At 59.3% G+C, this 16306-nt stretch overlaps 2 protein-coding genes across 3 annotated transcripts; both read right to left on the bottom strand.

The window, feature by feature from the left end:
- Positions 1-44: 44 nt before the first annotated feature.
- MCOLN1 (mucolipin TRP cation channel 1) lies at positions 45-8726 on the bottom strand. The gene is made up of 14 exons (XM_082732941.1): positions 8535-8726; positions 5914-6110; positions 5123-5290; positions 4874-5039; positions 4396-4504; positions 4062-4158; positions 3770-3869; positions 3435-3541; positions 3140-3289; positions 2928-3029; positions 2479-2601; positions 2000-2215; positions 363-493; positions 45-258 (listed from the first exon to the last, which is right to left on the bottom strand). The coding sequence occupies exons 1-14, from the start codon at positions 8563-8565 to the stop codon at positions 222-224; spliced, it is 1734 nt and encodes a 577-aa protein (XP_082589067.1). The 5' UTR covers positions 8566-8726; the 3' UTR covers positions 45-221.
- Positions 8727-11044: 2318 nt separating this feature from the next.
- On the bottom strand, positions 11045-15116 carry ZNF358 (zinc finger protein 358). 2 transcript variants are annotated; one of them, XM_082698237.1, is made up of 3 exons: positions 14904-15116; positions 13128-13233; positions 11045-12877 (listed from the first exon to the last, which is right to left on the bottom strand). In XM_082698237.1, the coding sequence occupies exons 1-3, from the start codon at positions 15099-15101 to the stop codon at positions 11124-11126; spliced, it is 2058 nt and encodes a 685-aa protein (XP_082554363.1). In that variant the 5' UTR covers positions 15102-15116; the 3' UTR covers positions 11045-11123. The 2 variants fall into 2 exon arrangements, with proteins under 2 accessions (XP_082554363.1, XP_082554364.1); XM_082698238.1 differs by lacking the exon at positions 14904-15116 and adding an exon at positions 13699-14029.
- Positions 15117-16306: the final 1190 nt, after the last annotated feature.

Raw genomic sequence — 16306 nt, 5'->3', positions numbered from 1 at the left:
CGACCGGCGCGGAGAACGCCCCTCCCGCTACAAATGAAGACACATTTATTTTCCCGTTTATTTAACACCCACCCCTCCCGTCCCCACCCGCGTCCGACCCGACTGGCCCAGGTCCTCAGGGCGCTGGAGGGAACCGGTCCTTAAAAGCAAACCCTACAAATAAATAAGCGTGAGTCTCCGCAGTCAGAGGGCTAGTGTCCAGTAGCAGTAGCGGCTCCGACTCAATTCACCAGCAGCGAATGCTCCTCCGAGGCGTCCCTGGGGGAGAGGCCGTGTCAGCCTGCCAGCCAGGGCGGAAGGGACCAGTTCCCTCTGGCAGGCTCCCTGTCCCCGGACCCCAATCCCCAATCCCCAGCTCGCACCTGCCGCAGCAGCAGAGGAGGCTGCAGGCGGAGCCGCTCCCGCGGCGGAACTTGCCGGAGGTGGGGCTGTCCTGGCACTGCGCGATGTAGGCCTGGAGCTCGCTCTCCTCCGCGCCAGCACCTCCGGGGTGCTGGGGAACAAATGCGGGGTGGCCCCTTTGAGGTCTGCTCTCTGCACCCCCCCCCTCCTCGCCAGCCAGCTAGCCACCGGGATCTCCTCCCTGTGACTCGCCACCAACCAAGTTCCCCCACCCCCACCACACCTAAGCACCCGAAGTCCCTCCACCTGTCATTCCTCCGGGTTTGCTTCCCGGAGAGACATTCCCTGGCCCCCGAAAATGTGCACATCCCGCATCTTGGTCAGTTGGTGCCCTCTGCTGCTGCTTCAGCACCCAGAGCCGTACCTGACCAAGCTGGGGGCCTGGAAGGGAACATGTACTGAGTGGGCACACACAGCAGGAACAAGGTCTGGGCCTGTATATCCAAGGCTGATACACACGTGTGACGTTTAGGTGCTAGAGCAAGAGCCAAGACTCCTTGGGCCAGAGTGACAGAAGTGTATCTGTGGGATGACTGTATCCAGGCTTGGGGGTGCATGTCTGACTCCCCAGCAGAACCCTGGCTTTCAGCAGAGCCTTCACCCCTCCCAACCTGTAGAGAAGCCATCATCTCATCCCCAAGTCCTTTCTGGCTATGGGCCTTTGGCTGTTCCTTCTCCCTCGTGCTCTCTCCTGGACTCTCAATCCAGAAGTTTCTGATACAGGAGAGTTTGCTATCTGTGCCATCTGATCTGGTAGTCACTAGCTGTATAAACCTTTGCACACTTGACAGGTGAATGGTGTGATGAGAAACTGAATATGGAATTCTGTTTCATTTCAATTCAAGTCATTATTTGAACAGTCCCATGTGGCTAGGACCAGTATTGGCACATTCTAGACTTTCCTGGACTCACCCCAATACCAGTCTAAAGCAGGGGATCCCTCTGTAACCTTCATCCCTCTCACAAATTGGTCATCACACTTCTGTTCACAGATCACCCATCTTGCCTACTGGTCTGGCATTGTCTGTATATACCGCATTTCCCAGATACCCAGCCCAGGGCCCTCAAACACACATTTGCTAAAGAATCATGTGTACCTGCCACCCTCACATTCTACTCCAACACCTCTCTCCTCTAACGCCTGCAGCGTGCAGGCCACCACCACTCCCTGGGCCCAAAGAGCTCCTACCCAGGCCACCGTACAGGACATGTATAGGATTCAGGATTCCAGAATCACACAGTCCTGGGTTGCATCTGGCTCTACCACTTAGCAACTGACCTCAGGCAAATCACTAAAACGGTACACCCTGGTTTCCCCATCGGTAAAAGACAAGGGAACCTGACCTGGCCACAGCCCTACCTTGATAGAACTGAGAATGTGGCAGCTCTGGTCAGCACGCCCCACTCGCCCCTTCCGGCTTTTCAGTCTCCCACTTTCTCTCCCAGGGTCTTTCCCTCCTCGCCCTGCCTCATGCGCCCTGAGACCCTGCCGGGGCCAACTCCAAGGGACCCGGAGCCCAAGGTTCAGGGCTGTATATCCATGAGGCTTGGCCCCCCATGGAGACAGGTGGGGGGAGGCACGCAGGCCGGCGCTGACCTTGATGGTGTCGTAGGCGCCAGTGATGAGCGCGATGAAGAGGCTAAGCACCATGTAGATGAAGAGGCTGATGAAGGAGTAGAGGTAGAGCTGGGAGAAGAGCCAGACGAGGCTGCTGCGGCCCTGCTGAGCCTGCATCGCGGCGAACGTCACGAACATGTCGTCCCCGTTGATGAGCGAGAACAGGCACTCCGACACCATGGACAGCGAGCGGAACTGCCAGCAGGGCAGTGGGGTTGTGGGGTCAGACGGACCATGGGTGCAACGGGGGGCTGGGGCTGGGGTGGGGTCATGGGGCGGGGGAGTCAGAGGGAACAATGGGCAGGACTGCCGGAGACCTCCTGGTAAGGTACCAGGGGTCCAGGTGGACCGTTCAGTGTTAGACCAGGGCTCAGAGGGTTCAGCGCTGGGCTTGGAGAGGGGGAGACGGGAACGCGTTGACTGTCTGTCACAGGCACCACGGCCCGGACAGCCCGTACCTTCACATGGTAGGGCCCCAGCACGATCCAGCCACAGAAGCAATAGCCCAGGTAGATGACAGCCACACAGCAGCAGAAACGCATGACGCTGGGCAGGGCCACCCGCAGCGTGGCAATGAGAATCTGTGGTCGACAGATTGGGGGGGGGGGTGTCCGTGTGGGTGTGGCCACAACGTCTACTGACCTTGTGAATCGGGCGGGGGGAGCAGGCAGGGCCTGACCATTCCCCACCCCCACTCCGCTGGACTCAGCTGGAGTCCCATGGTTCTGCTTTGGCTGTAGGGACAGGCACGTCTGGGTGGGCCAGTGTGGGCAAGAGGCTCGTGACAGGCCATCTGTAGAGGCTGGCGACGGCCACAGGTGTATGAATCTACCCAGGGGAGGACAGTGAGACTTGGGGAGCACGTGGCCACCGCCTGGAGGGTCCAGCCTGCACACACGAAGCTTACGTTGTACTTATGGAAGAAGGTCAGATAGCGGATGACGCCGACCCAGACGAGCAGCGTGGAGGTGCCCAGGAGAATGCTGCAGACGTCGTAGCTCGCCAGGTTCTAGGGGCAGAAGCAGCGTCACCCCCACCTGGCTTGGCCCTTCCTGCGGGCTATGGCCCCAGACAGGTGCGGGAGGGGTGGAGAGGGCGGTATGAGGGACCAGGACCCACCTTGGCTTCTATGCCGATCTTCATGATGGTGCCCGAGATGGTAAGCACGTCGCTGGTGACCAGCAGGATGTACCAGCCGTTGACAAATTCCAGCCGATCCCAGAGGCTGATGACCCGTCCCCGCTGCCGCCACATGAACCCAACAAACTCCTGCAAGGAGGCAGGTGGGGTGAGGGCCGGCCGGGCCCAACGAGGGACCCTCTCCATCCCCCCCGGCCCTTATGGGGGGCAGATTGGGCAAGGCTGGGCAAGGCTGGCTCAGACACACGGGTGTGACCCTGGAGGCAGCACTCACGTTCTGCAGCAGAAAGCCACGGAGCAGCGAGCGGGCGCACAGCAGGAAGGAGAAGGAACAGGTGAGAATCACGACCACGTCGAACAGGAGCCGGAAGCTGTTGTCTCCTGTCGGGGGAGGACTTGGGTAGGACCAGGGCATGGCCTGAGGCCTTGGAAGACTGGGGATGGGGCCAGGCCAGGCCTAGGGGTCTGTAGGACTGGTTGTGGCTACTCCATGGGCTAACAGGTTACCTGGGGGAGTCAGGAACTGGGTCTTTGGTGGTCTGGGGCTTGGGGGAATCCCCGGGCAGCTCAGGGCCCCTGCTAACATGGGTGTGGGGGTTGGGGGCTCACCATGCCTGAAGACGCTGGGATGCTTACACTCCTGGATATGGGCCTGTGTCTCCAGGCTGATGGGGATACGCCCACTGTGCGCCTTATTGTCAAAAGTGATCTGCAGGGGTGTGGCGGGGCAGGAGGAGCCAGAGTAAACCTTGGTGGACCTGGGCTCCCAGGCCCACATGATGGACGGTCCATCTGGCCCCAAATCCCTTATTACCCCCCAAATCGCCCCTGGCCAAGGGGTCCTGTGGGCAACCCCTCTCACTGGCGGGCCTGCCACCCTTGTCCCGGACACTGGGCTTACCAGGACACTGAAGGTGTAGCAGTCGGGAATTTCATTGTTGATCAGGCTCTGGAGATTGATGGTCTTCAGCTGGAAGTGGATGGTGACGTTGATCAGCCTGGCAGGGAGGCTCCAGTGAGGAAGGGGCTCTGCCGGTCGCTCCTGCCACCCCTGCCCTCCGCCCCCACCACCAGCAGTGCTGCTGCCCCAGGCTGACTCTGCAGCTCAAAGAGGAAATGCTCACACAGAGGTATCAGCATGGTTTTCCTCTGTCCCCGCCCGTGGTGGGGCGACCAAGGATGCCTGGCCCCCAACCCTCGGCCCAGCCCTGGGGGCCCCCTCCATCAGGCAGTACTTGTGAAATTTGAGCGTGAGGTTCTTGTAACTGGCGCTGCCGTCCGAGAGGGAGAGATCATCACTGGGGGGCACAAGGGGTCTCTCGGGGGGGTCCACCCGGATGCAGTCTGAGGACAGGGAGTCAGGGAAGGGACACTGGGGGCGGGAGAGGCACAGGCAGGTCTCCCCAGAGTCCCCGGCAGCCCCTTCCCTCCTTCCCTTCCCGCTGTGAATTTAACGTTTGTCTTTTGTTCCCCACGGTCTCCCCTGGAGTGGGCCCAGTTTGTCTCACCCCTGCATAGGCCCTAGGGCCTGACACCCAGTGGGCCCCCAAATGCTCAGTGAACAAACGATGTTAGAACACAACACTTGCACTTTTCTGCACACCAAGCATTCCACCAAAGATGCTGCAAACATCAAATTATTAATGATCAGGACAACTCCATTTTCCAGTGGGATTTTAATTCCAGCAGCGGTGCCCTGGCCTGCCTACTCACCAGTGACAACCATGGGATCGATGTCAAAGGTGTCGTTGGCTGGGTCCACGTGGCCTCGGTGGTAGTACTGCTGGCAGAGGGCCAGGGCCGAGCCGTTGGCCCAGGGGCCACCCCCGCCTCGCACATAGGCATACCGGCCAAGCGACACATCAGGGAGCAGGAGGTACTGTGGGCAGAGAAAGGGCGGGTCTGTCAGCCCTGCCCACTCCCCCCCTGGCGGCCCGCCCGCCTGTCCCCGGTTGCCTGCACCTGGTCCACAGCGTGGAAGATGGCCTGGTAGAGCTGCTCTCGAGTGTAGGCCGCGAAAGTGTCATCCGCCCCATCCGAGTAGCCCAGCAGGAAGAGGTGGCGGAAGGCAATGGTGTTCTCCTCCCGAAACGTCACTGCCAGCTGGTTGCTGAGCCCGAACAGGATGAGCTGGTGGGGGGAGCGGGGACTGACAAGGCTGGCCACGAGGAATGCCCACCGTGAGCAGGTGAGCGGGTGTTCAGGTATCTCATGACGACAGAGGCTTATGCTCCCTGATGTTTACCAGGGGCCAGGTTCTGTGCTGAACCCAAACCTACAGGGTGAGTACCAGTGTGCTCTCTTAAGGAGAGGAAATTAGAAGTATCTTAAAATACCCTGAATCACAGCACCGGACCAGAGGCTCCTTAGGGCAGGGGCTGGGTCTGATTCATCATGGGGTCTCCAAAGGCCACCACAGGGCCTGGGATGGGGGGCAGCAACTACCTGCTCAGCCACTGAGTCAGGTCTGAGAGTCAACATGGCATCAGACTGTCTGGGTTCCAGTGCAAGCTCCCCATGCTTAGTGGCTGTGTGACTTTGGACACATCCCTTAACGTCTCTGAGCTTCAGCTGGCTCACAGAGAGAGGATCTGTGAGGTTACAAAGAGTTGTCCCCAGCACGATCTTAAGAGGGCTTCCTGACTGATCACCCCATTACTGCGGGGTCAGGGCCAGGCTTGGACGCCAGGACTCTCCCTTAGGAGCAGCACCGGCTGCAGGTGGTGTTCTGCTGGGGCCCTTGCCAGGCTCACCTGCACGGTGACCACCAATATCTTCACGACTTGCAGCATGAGCTTGAAGGGCTTGCGGCCTTTGGCCCGAAATTTGTCACAGGGACTCATGAAGAAGTACTTGAGCCGGCGGCGGAGGTCCTCCTCTTCCGGAGGGGTGGGGGAAGCCCCGGCGCGGGTGCCATACCCAGGACTGGGGCTCAGGAGCCGCTCGGTCTCTGTGGGAATGGGGGATGGTGGTGGGGACCGGGCCCAGGCAGGCTCACCTGCCAATAGGGCAAAGAGGTCCCACCGTGCCAGCCAAAGACCTTGGAGAGATCTCAGAAAACCCAGGAGATCTGCAATATTTTGTGGATAGACCTAAGCAGTCCTGCTCAGAGATTATAAATTCGGATTTGGGGCTCAAGAGGGCCTGAGCTGATTCCTGGCCCTGCTCATCTCTGGTTCAGGCAGGGACCTCTGCCTCTGAGCCTCGGCCTTCTCATCTGCAGAATGGAGCTATAACACCTCTCACCAGGAAGCTGAGCACTGGACACTTACAAGACATTTATCACAGGGGCTGGCTTGTGGTAAGAATGTCCGAACTTCCATCATTGCTCTGGTTGTGGATTTGTGGGAAGAAAAGGAATTGCTTCCACTGGCTCTTCCCAACTCCAGCCTCCAGGCAGGAGCATGGAGCTCAGCCACATTCCAGTGTTTTCTGGTCAAACACCCAAAGAAGGACTTTTCCACTCATCATGACCTGGCCCAGCCAGCTGACACTCTCACAAGCCACAGGCCCAGAGAAGGGGAGAATGACAACAGTAACAGAACACATCTGCTAAAGACTCACTGCACACCAATGGGTGTTATTACCACACTGCCTATCTGCTGGCTCACCAGCTAATATAGCATCTTCACGGAGGGCACCAGCTTCTGGAACTCTCACAGCTCTCCAACCAAATCCCAGACCTGCCACTTCCCAGTTGGCAGATCCTGGTTATCTTTCAAAGCCTCCATCTTCTCATTTGAAAAGTGGAAACAGGGGTGCCTGGGTGGCTCAGTGGGTCAAGCCTCTGCCTTCAGCTCCGGTCGTAACCCCAGAGTCCTAGGATTGAGCCCCGAATAGGGCTCTCTCCTCATCGGGGAGCCTGCTTCCCCCACTCTCTGCCTGCCTCTCTGCCTACTTGTGACGTCTCACTCTGTCAAATAAATAAATAAAGTCAGAAGAAAGAAAGAAAGAAAGAGAGAGAGAGAAAAGTGGGAACAAAAAACATCTGCCGGGGGCAGGTGCCTGACTGGTTCAGTGGGACAAGGCATGCGACTCTCTATCTCGAGCCCCACGGTGGGTGTAGAGATCACTTAAAGATAAAATCTTAAGAGGTGCCTGGGTGGCTCAATCATTAAAAGTCTGCCTTTGGCTCATGTCATGATCCCAGGGTCCTAGGATGGAGCCCCACATCAGGCTCCCTCTCCCACTCCCCCTGCTTGGGTTCCTTCTCTGGCTGTGTCTCTGTCAAATAAATAAATAAAATCTATAAAATAAAATAAAATAAAATCTTGAAACTCTGAAAGGCGTTCCCTGAATGTAATGCGATAAAGCAGACAGAAGCCTCAGTTCACCCCCCAAGCCCCAGTAATTCTTCAGCAAATAGAGTCTATTCTAAGCACTGCTTATTCTCTTCACTTGTGAACAACCTAAGAGAAAAGTCCAATGTTTCATTAACCACTGGGGTCACAGCTGGTCACAGCAGCCCAGAAGCGTCCCTGACACACCCCCACCACTCTGACCCGGGCAACCCTGCTTCTTTCCAGGACCTGGCGGGCCGCCTGCCTGACACAGCTACCAGGACAAATGGGAGCACTGTCAGAACCTGTCCTGCAGGGAGGGCCAGCTCCTGGCCGGTTCCTTTGGAGCTTGGATGCTGCTGTGCTTGTTTACAAGATAGTTGGATGGGAAGCCAGAGAGCGGGTCCATCTCACTAGCTGGGATCTCAGTTAACCCATCCCAGATCCTACCAGCAGGGACTGCTTTCAGGCATCTCCAGCTAGCTCAAGAAGGGAAGACCAACACGAAGAGTCTACCCCCAGGCTCCCCCATGAGAAGCAGAGGCCGAGGAGACCGGAGGCTGGGTATCCACCGCCTGAGTTCAAGAAAGCCGAGCTCCCACTCCACGAGATCAAGTTCGGCATCTGGGCTCAAGGAGGAAATCCCCCCAGACCCCCATCTGAGTTTATAGAAGCTGAGCACGGCCTCAAGAATCGGGGAAAGGAATCCTGGGAGTTTCACGTGAGGGTTGGAGAAGCTGGTGCCCGCCGTGTTCAGCAGAGCCAGCCATCGGAACTAAACCCAGATCAGAACGCAAACCCCGGGAACCTCCCGGGCCGGAGCTGGAGAAGCTGGCGGCCGATCCGCTGCCCGAGTTTAGGAACTCTGAGCAGAACCTGGGTCCGGAGAGGGCACACAAGAGTCCCGCCACTCCAGGGACGGAGGAGCGGGCGCCCCCCGGCCGCCCAGGGTCTAGGAGCCATCTGTCCTAATCTCCACCGAGAGGGCAACACTAGAGTTTAGGCAAAGGAAACCGGGAGCTCCGCCGCCCCAGGTCGGCGGAGCTGGCCACCCGCCCGCGTTCGGGGTCCCGAGGGGCCGCGCGCGCCCTCACCTGAGCCCCGCCGGCCCACGGGGGCTGCCATGCCGGGGCGGGGCGCGGCGGGGCAGCCGGGGTCCGAGCGCCCGCCGCCCCTGCTGCTGCGGCCTCGCTCCCTCGCGGTGCCGCTTCAAACCCTCTCGGGTCAGCTGACGCCCGCCGCGATCACGTGACCAGAGCGCTCTTTCTCCCCCGCCCCCAGTGCACGTGACCGGATCCTATCCCGCCCCCTGCGCCACGACAGCCCCTGCTGTCGCCGTACGCATGCGTGCGTGCCTCAACTGGCTTCTTGCGGGCGAAGGGTGGCCTTGAGGTCCTAACGCCGACGGGCGCTCAATGTGCTGGGGGATGGAACAGAGTACCCTGTTCCAGATTCTTTTTTATTTTTTTTTTTTTTATTTTTTTTTTTTTTTAAAGATTTTATTTATTTATTTGACAGAGAGAAATTACAAGTAGGCAAAGGCAGGCAGAGAGAGGAGGAAGCAGACTCCCTGCTGAGCAGAGAGCCCGATGCGGGACTCGACCCCAGGACTCTGAGATCATGACCTTAGCCAAAGGCAGTGGCTTAACCCACTGAGCCACCCAGGCGCCCCTTTTTTATTTTTTTTTAAGATTTTATTTATTTATCAGAGAGAGAGAGAGAGGGAGAGAACAAGCACAGGCAGACAGAATGGCAGGCAGAGGCAGAGGGAGAAGCAGGCTCCCCGCCGAGCAAGGAGCCCGATGTGGGACTCGATCCCAGGACGCTGGGATCATGACCTGAGCCGAAGGCAGCTGCTTAACCAACTGAGCCACCCAGGCGTCCCCCTGTTCCAGATTCTTGAGTTCCATATTCAGTGCTTCACCCCTTACCCTCCACAGAGTCCGGTGATGACCAAATGTCCTGTCTCATGGCTGCCTCTCCATCCTCCCAGAAAACCGGTGGTTTCTCTTTCCGCTATTGCTCCTCTCATCTGAACCGTCAGCAAATCCTATTTCATTTCCTAAGTATGTCCCAAATAGGACCACTTATACCCACTCCTATAGGCCTCAGCCCAGAGTCCCCAGCATTCCTGGCCTGCACCAGTGCAGCAACCTCCTCCCTGAGCTGAGGCTCCCACTCCTGACTCTCTCCCCTTACTCTCCAGGCAGTAGCCAGAAGCATTTTCCATGAGTAATCAGTCCTCTGCCACAACCTGCTGATGTCTTCCCATTGTTCTGGGATGACAAGGGAATTCTGACCTCAATCTACCAGGTCCCTCCGTTCCAGCCCCCATCTCCCCAAGCTTCTCACTCAACAGCCCCAGGGCCTTTGCACTCTTGCTTTGAAGGATACTGGTTAAGAACCAAACTCTGGCGAACAGACAGTTTAGATGAAATCTAAGCCTGGCCAACTGCCACTTCTACATCTTCCAAAGAAGTTCTTAAACTCCACATGCCTGTTTACTCATTCGCAAAAGGGGGATACTTGGTCATAGTTATGTGCCTCTTGGAGCTGTTGAATTAAATGAGAAAACTCAAGAGCATGAAATGCAAGAGTGCTGCACAAGGCTGGACAAACAGTACTGATGATTAAAGTAGTGGTTATTGGGATTATGGATTCCTTCCTCGGGAAAGCAGCCCCCCTCCCCCAAATCAGAGGTCTTAATCCTTTTGTGGACCATGAGCATGGTGACTGAGCATTCACGCTGTTGCGTGAGATGTGTCTCCCCGAAACCTTGCTACCTCCTCACCGTTACCTGTCTGATGTTTGGGGGGAAATGTCTTGTTATACTTTTCTTAGAATAAACTCTACCGGGGTGCCTGGGTGACTCGGTTGGTTAAGCGTGTGCCTTGGGCTCAGGTCATGATCCCAGGATCCTGGGATAGAGTCCTGCATGAGGCTCCCTGCTCTGCAGGAAGCCTGCTTCTCCCTCCCCTGCTTCTGCCTCTCTCTCTCTCTCATATGAAAATTTTTTTTAAATCTTAAAAAGAAAAAAAAAAGAATGAACTACACCCCGTAACTACTTCTTAAATGTTCCTGAATTTGGCATCTGTGAGTTCTGTGAAGGCCATGCTTGTCTAGTTCCCGGCTGAGACCCCACCAATCGGCAGATTTACATTCAACACATAGACAGGCAACCTCTTCCGTCCAGTGCTGTGCCCATAACCTAGGCTGTGAAGGATAAGGGTCGGTCATGTGAACAGATCGGGTAGGGTGCCTTCAGGGTCTCATATCAGCCTCCATTATCAGCCCACTAGACTGTGAAAATGCCAGAAATTCCACCGCTCAAAGAAAGGCCAAAGGAAAAGGATCCTGTTCAAACCACCTGGCAATGAAGTCTGTCCATGACTAGGCTGGCCAGGTCTGGGGAAGCAGAGGGGCAACTGCAGGGAGGGACCAGTGTGAGACCTTGTGGGGGAACTGGGAAGCCTGGAGGATTAGCGGGGAGCAGGGACATTGGGTTTCCAGCTATGGCTGGCATAGGCCACACCCTCCCAACTTCCGAGGAAGGGGCCATGCATTAGGGAGGAAAAAGAGAAAGAGGCAAGCCACACAACACAGAGCCAGGAGGCAGTGGGAGGATTTTACTAAATTGCATGACACACAACTTCCCCAGGGCCCCGTGAGTGTCGGCGTCCACTTCAGCCATCCGGCCCCAGCAGAGCCCCTTGCTCCTGCACCCACTCGGGACTCTCGCCAGTAGGGAGGGCTGGACTGACAGTGTTGTGGGTGGGAGAGCAGGGCTCAGGGTGAGATTCAGGGTTGGGCTGGGGGCTGGGGGCGGGATCCTGGTCAGAGCTGGGACCAGATCCCTGCTCAGGGCTGGCCACGAGGTCAGGATTGGCGTTGGGAACAGGCTTAGGGTCAGAAGATTTGACAGAATCAGGGGTGGGGGTAGATTCGGAGCCAGAGAGAGCTTTGGGGCCAGGATCAGGAAGGGAGCCCAGCACAGAGCTAGGTTCAGAGCCCAGGCCGGAGCTGGGGCCAGGGCTGAGGCCCAGGCCGGAGCCAAGAACAGAGACAGCATCAGGACCCAGGAGGGAGACCTGCCCTGGCCTCAACATGGAGGCAGGACTGAGGCCAAGGCCCGCGGCGGCGGCGGCGGCTGCAGCAGCTGCGGCGGCAGCGGCGGCGGCGCCCTCGTGCACCCGCTTGTGCTTGGTGAGGCTGGACGCTTGGCCAAAGGCCTTGCCGCAGAGCTGGCAGCGGTAAGGGCGCTCCCCGGAGTGCACGTGCAGGTGCTGCAGCAGCGCGGAGCTCTGGCCGAAGGCCTTGGAGCAGTGGGGACAGGCGTAGGGCCGCTCTCCGGTGTGGATGCGCAGGTGGTGCTGCAGGTTGGAGCTCTGGCCGAAGGCCTTCCCGCAGTGGGGACAGCGGTAAGGGCGCTCGGCCGTGTGCGTGCGCTGGTGCTGCAGCAGTGCCGAGCTCTGGCCGAAGGCCTTGCCGCACTGCGGGCACGGGTAGGGCCGCTCGCCGGTGTGCGTGCGCAGGTGCTTCAGCAGCGCCGAACCCTGCCCGAAGCCCTTGGCGCACACCGGGCACTTGTGCGGCCGCGGCCCGCCGTGCGTGCGCAGGTGCTGCGCCAGCAGCGAGCCGTGCCCGAACGCCTTGCCGCACACCGGGCAGTGGTGCGGCTTCTCGCCACTGTGGCTGCTGCGGTGCTTCAGCAGCGTCGAGCGCCAGCCGAAGGCCTTGCCGCAGGCGGCGCACTGGTAGGGCCGCGCGCCTGTGTGGATGCCGCGGTGCTGGGCCAGCGTGGCGCCGTGGCTGAACGACTTGCCGCAGTCGGGGCAGCGGTAGGGCTTCTCGCCGCTGTGGGTACGGCGGTGCTGGCTCAGCCCCGAGCTACGGCGGAAGGCTCGCCCGCAGTCGGGGCAGGAGAAGGGCCGGGGAGGGCTGGCGGGTGCAGGGAGCACCGCGGGGCTGGGGGCCAGGACCTCGGGAGTGGCAGTGAGGCTGGATGCGAGGGGGTCCACGTCTGGGGATTCGGTGGGGCTGAGGGTGTCGTTGTTAGGGTCAAGAACCAGGGGCACAGGGCCAATGACATCTGGATCAAGGTCGAAACTTGAAGCCATGGGGTGGAGATCTTGGGGATCCGAGTCCCGGGCAGCTGAGATGGAGCTCGGAGCTTCGGCGTCGGGGTCCAGGTCCTCAGAGACGGGCCCCAGATCTTCGTAGCTGGGGTCCGCATCTTCGGAGACAGTGTTGAGGTCTTCTGGGTCAGGCTCTGGGTCTTCGCAGACTGCATCCAGCTCTTCAGGGTTGGGGTCCAGGTCCTCTGAGTCGGAGTCAAGCTCTTCATAAGCAGGCCTTGGACCTCTGTGGCCCGGGTTCCTGACCAGGACTGAGCGCCGCATCCCTGGTGTGGAAGTGCTGGCTGCTTCCGGGGCAGGATCTGCAGGGTGAGGACAGAGGTGGGTGGAGGTAGGTTCTGGAGGCCCGGGGATCGCTTTTGGAGTCTGGGCAGGGAGGTGAGAGGGGCCATGGCCCAGGATCCACTCCTCAATACACACACAGATCCTTCTCTTGTCTCAGATTGCAGGGAGACCCGTGATGCGCTCCAGTCAGGGCAGGGAGAAGAGGGACCCTGCTGGGACATGGAGCGGGGGAAGGGTGGGGGCAACTTTCATGTCTCAGCACCACACCTGGATGGAAGTCATGGGACCCGGCACTAGAGGTGTCCAGTGCCCAGCTCCAGGGCTCTGCCCCTCTCTCCATGTTGGGCTCCTCCTCCCGTGGGAAGCTTGGGTCCTGTGGAGGAGAGAGAGCCCAGGGTTCCTACCCGCTTGACTGGGGAAGAGGGCAAGGGCCTGGGTTTCTGTGCTCGCTCCTAAGTCCATGGCTCAAATTCCAGTCCCAGAGTTGGGGGTGACATATTTGGGGGTTCCCTAGTAGTAAGGGCAACCTTTGGCTTGCCTCATGGAGAGGACGCATCCTGAGCCCTGAAGCTTTTATCTGGAGTATGAGCTGGGGGCGAACGACAGCTGGTACTCCCCTTGCATCAGTGGGGGAGGGCAGGGGCACCTCTGGCGTGCCTGCTGGGGAAGAGGGACTCGAATGCCACGCTTCCCAGTTCAGGGTGGGAGTGACTGTCAAAACACTTGAGTACCCAAATGCCAGTTCCTAAAGCTAGAGGAGGGGGTTAAAGCGGGACCCACTGGGGCACAGGGAGACCCATGGATCCCATAGCCAGGGTAGTAGGGACAGGTGTTATACCTGTTTCACCAGTTGGATAGCAGATCCTGAATTCTAACCCCTAGCTGGGCTGGGGGGCGGCAAAAATAAAACTTAGGGCCCCTCTTGGGTTACTGGGGGGATCCCGGGTCATCTCCTAGGAAAGGGAGATTCTTGAATAACTAACTGATCCCAAGGCTGAGGTATGGCGATGGGTGTCCGGACACTTTTTTGGTTCCCTCCTGGAGAAAAGATCCTGAATTCCAGCCCCATACCTGGAGATTGGAAGCAGGATAGAGGAACAGTAACTGGGAGCCCTTCTGGGAAGCAGAGGGAGCTCAGGACTACCCGATGGGGAGGTGATGTCTTGAGCTACCCACCCCATGGCTGCGGGCTGGGGAGCAAACACATCTGTTCCTGGAGGGAGGGATGGGGGGGGGGCTCTGGCTCTCCTGGGGAGAGGGACATGGAAAACCACAACCCCGCAGCTGGAAGTGGCTAAGCAAATGGAGAGGGTGTTCTTCGATCACCTCCTCAACCCAGACGCCACATTTGGAGGGTGCGGGGAAACAATGCCTGGGTGTCTGGGGGATATGGGGACCTTTAGATTGCCTCCGGAGGAAGGGGCCTTCCAAATTCCCATCTTTTCGTTGGAATGGGGAGGAGAACTGAGTTCCTGGGAGGGTGTGGGGGGGAGCCAGGTGGACCTCTGGATCACCTCCTGGGAAGGGGCTTCCAGAACTCTGGACCCCAAAACTGGAGAGGAAGGGGAACAATAATGGGGCTCCCTGGGGGATCAGAGGGAACCCCGATCGCCCTCCTGAGGAAGGGCCTCCTGAACTCCCGACCTTAGGAGGCTGGAGGGTGGGGAGAACAATACTTAGGGGTCCTCCAGGGTTCTTCGGATGGAGAGGGTCTGGATCGCCTCCAGGGAGGGGGCGTCCTGAGCTCCCGAGCCCACAGCTGAGGGGTGCCCTCCCCCCATACCTCCCGATTTCAGGCGCCCAGCTCAGGCTGGGCCCTCCCCCGGGGCCACGGCAGCGGAAAGGGCGCGCTAGGCCCGCGGGCCGCAGGGGGCCCCCTCCCCACACGCCCGCGACCCCGCTCTCCCGGGCCAGGCGGGCGGCGCGCGGGCCGGGAAGGTGGGGAGGCGGACAGAGGTCGCCCCGGGCCGCGCCCCGCGCCCGCCCCCGCCCCGGCCCCGGCCCCGGCCCCCGCCCGCCCGGCCCGCTCGCGGGGACACTCACCCGGCGCCCCTCGCCCCTGCCCGGCCCGCCGCGCCCCCGGGGCCCGCAGGAAGCCCCCCGCCCGCCAGCCCCGCCGGCGGCCCCCTCGGCCCAGCGGCCCCGCCAGGCGCTCCCGGGGAGCGAGAGGGGCCGGCCGAGGGCCGCAGCGGGAGCTGCTGGGACTTGTAGTTCGCCCGCGCCCGCCGCGGCCGTCGCCATCGCTGCCCCCGCCCCCCGGGCCAGCCTTTGTCCCGGCCCGGCCGCCCTGGCCGCGCCTTTGTCTGCGCCGCGCCCTCCCGCGCTGCCCTCCGCCCGCCTCGGCCCAGCCCGCCTCGGCCCCCCTCATCCCCGTCGGGCCCCCGCCCGCTTCGGCCCCTGCCGTGGTCTCTCCCTGCCCCTGTCTCTCTCTGCGCCTCTGCTCCCCTCTGGCGCCTAGCTCTGTTCCTCTCTGTCTCTCTGTCCCTCTATTTCTGCGGCTCTCCCTGTGTCAGTCTCTCTACCTCCGTTCCCGTCACTTTTCCTGCCTCTGCGTCTCTGTCTCTCTGTTTCTGCCCTCCTCTGTCTCTGTCTCTGCCTCGTGCCCATGTCTCTGACTCTATCTTTGTTCAGAAAGCACCAAACTTCTATTCTCTGGCAGACTGGCGGGACACAGAAATGAAGCCAAGGCTCTGAGAAGGCCTGCAATTGACAAAGTTGTTCAATTTTGCTCAGTCCAGGGACTCCCTATAAGACTCCCCAAGGAAAAGGCTTGGGAGCCCTGTCCCTGAGTGTTTTCCTCCTCCTACCCAGCTGATAGGTCACTCACTGCTGTCACTGGTGAACTCCCTGTGTCTGATGCCCACCGGCGTGATGATCTCTGGAGAGACCTAGGCCACAGTGGGGAAGGACTCTGGGAAGACTTTACCTGGAGACAGAAATCCTTGAAAAGAGGGAGTGAAAGCCAGCCCCGGCAGCTGGCAGCTGGGCCGTGATGTTCTTCACTGAGCATAAACAACAGTCACAGAATATAAACAATGATCACACAAGGCCGCTCTGTGACCACGTCTGAACCAGGCCAGAGACAAGGACACTCTGCGACCACAAAAACGAACACACGCCCTCCTGTCCCGGACTAACGTGATGACTGTTGCTTTTTACCAATGACAGCTCCACTTCAATCCTCCCACTCCCGAGATAAAAATCATCCAAATACCCGGTTACCAATCCGCTCCCAGCTTCCCAACAGCACCAACCTGGAATTGCTTCTCTCTCCTTAAAACTCCCCCACCCTGCTCCACATGCGTGAATGCTATCAGGTGCCCTCCTGTCCCCCAACACCCTCCTATGCAGGCACCCATGGTTCCTGGTATATGAGCTTCCCTTTTAGCAAGCTGAAAAAACTTTTTTGGCCACAGCTGTATTTCCAAGGGTCTTCGGTGAATTTT

Source organism: Mustela nivalis (assembly GCF_964662115.1).
Source record: "Mustela nivalis genome assembly, chromosome: 1".
Classification (NCBI taxonomy): domain Eukaryota; kingdom Metazoa; phylum Chordata; class Mammalia; order Carnivora; family Mustelidae; genus Mustela; species Mustela nivalis.
The sequence above is the reverse complement of the archived record's forward strand: the minus strand, read 5'-3'. Positions and strand labels throughout refer to the sequence as shown.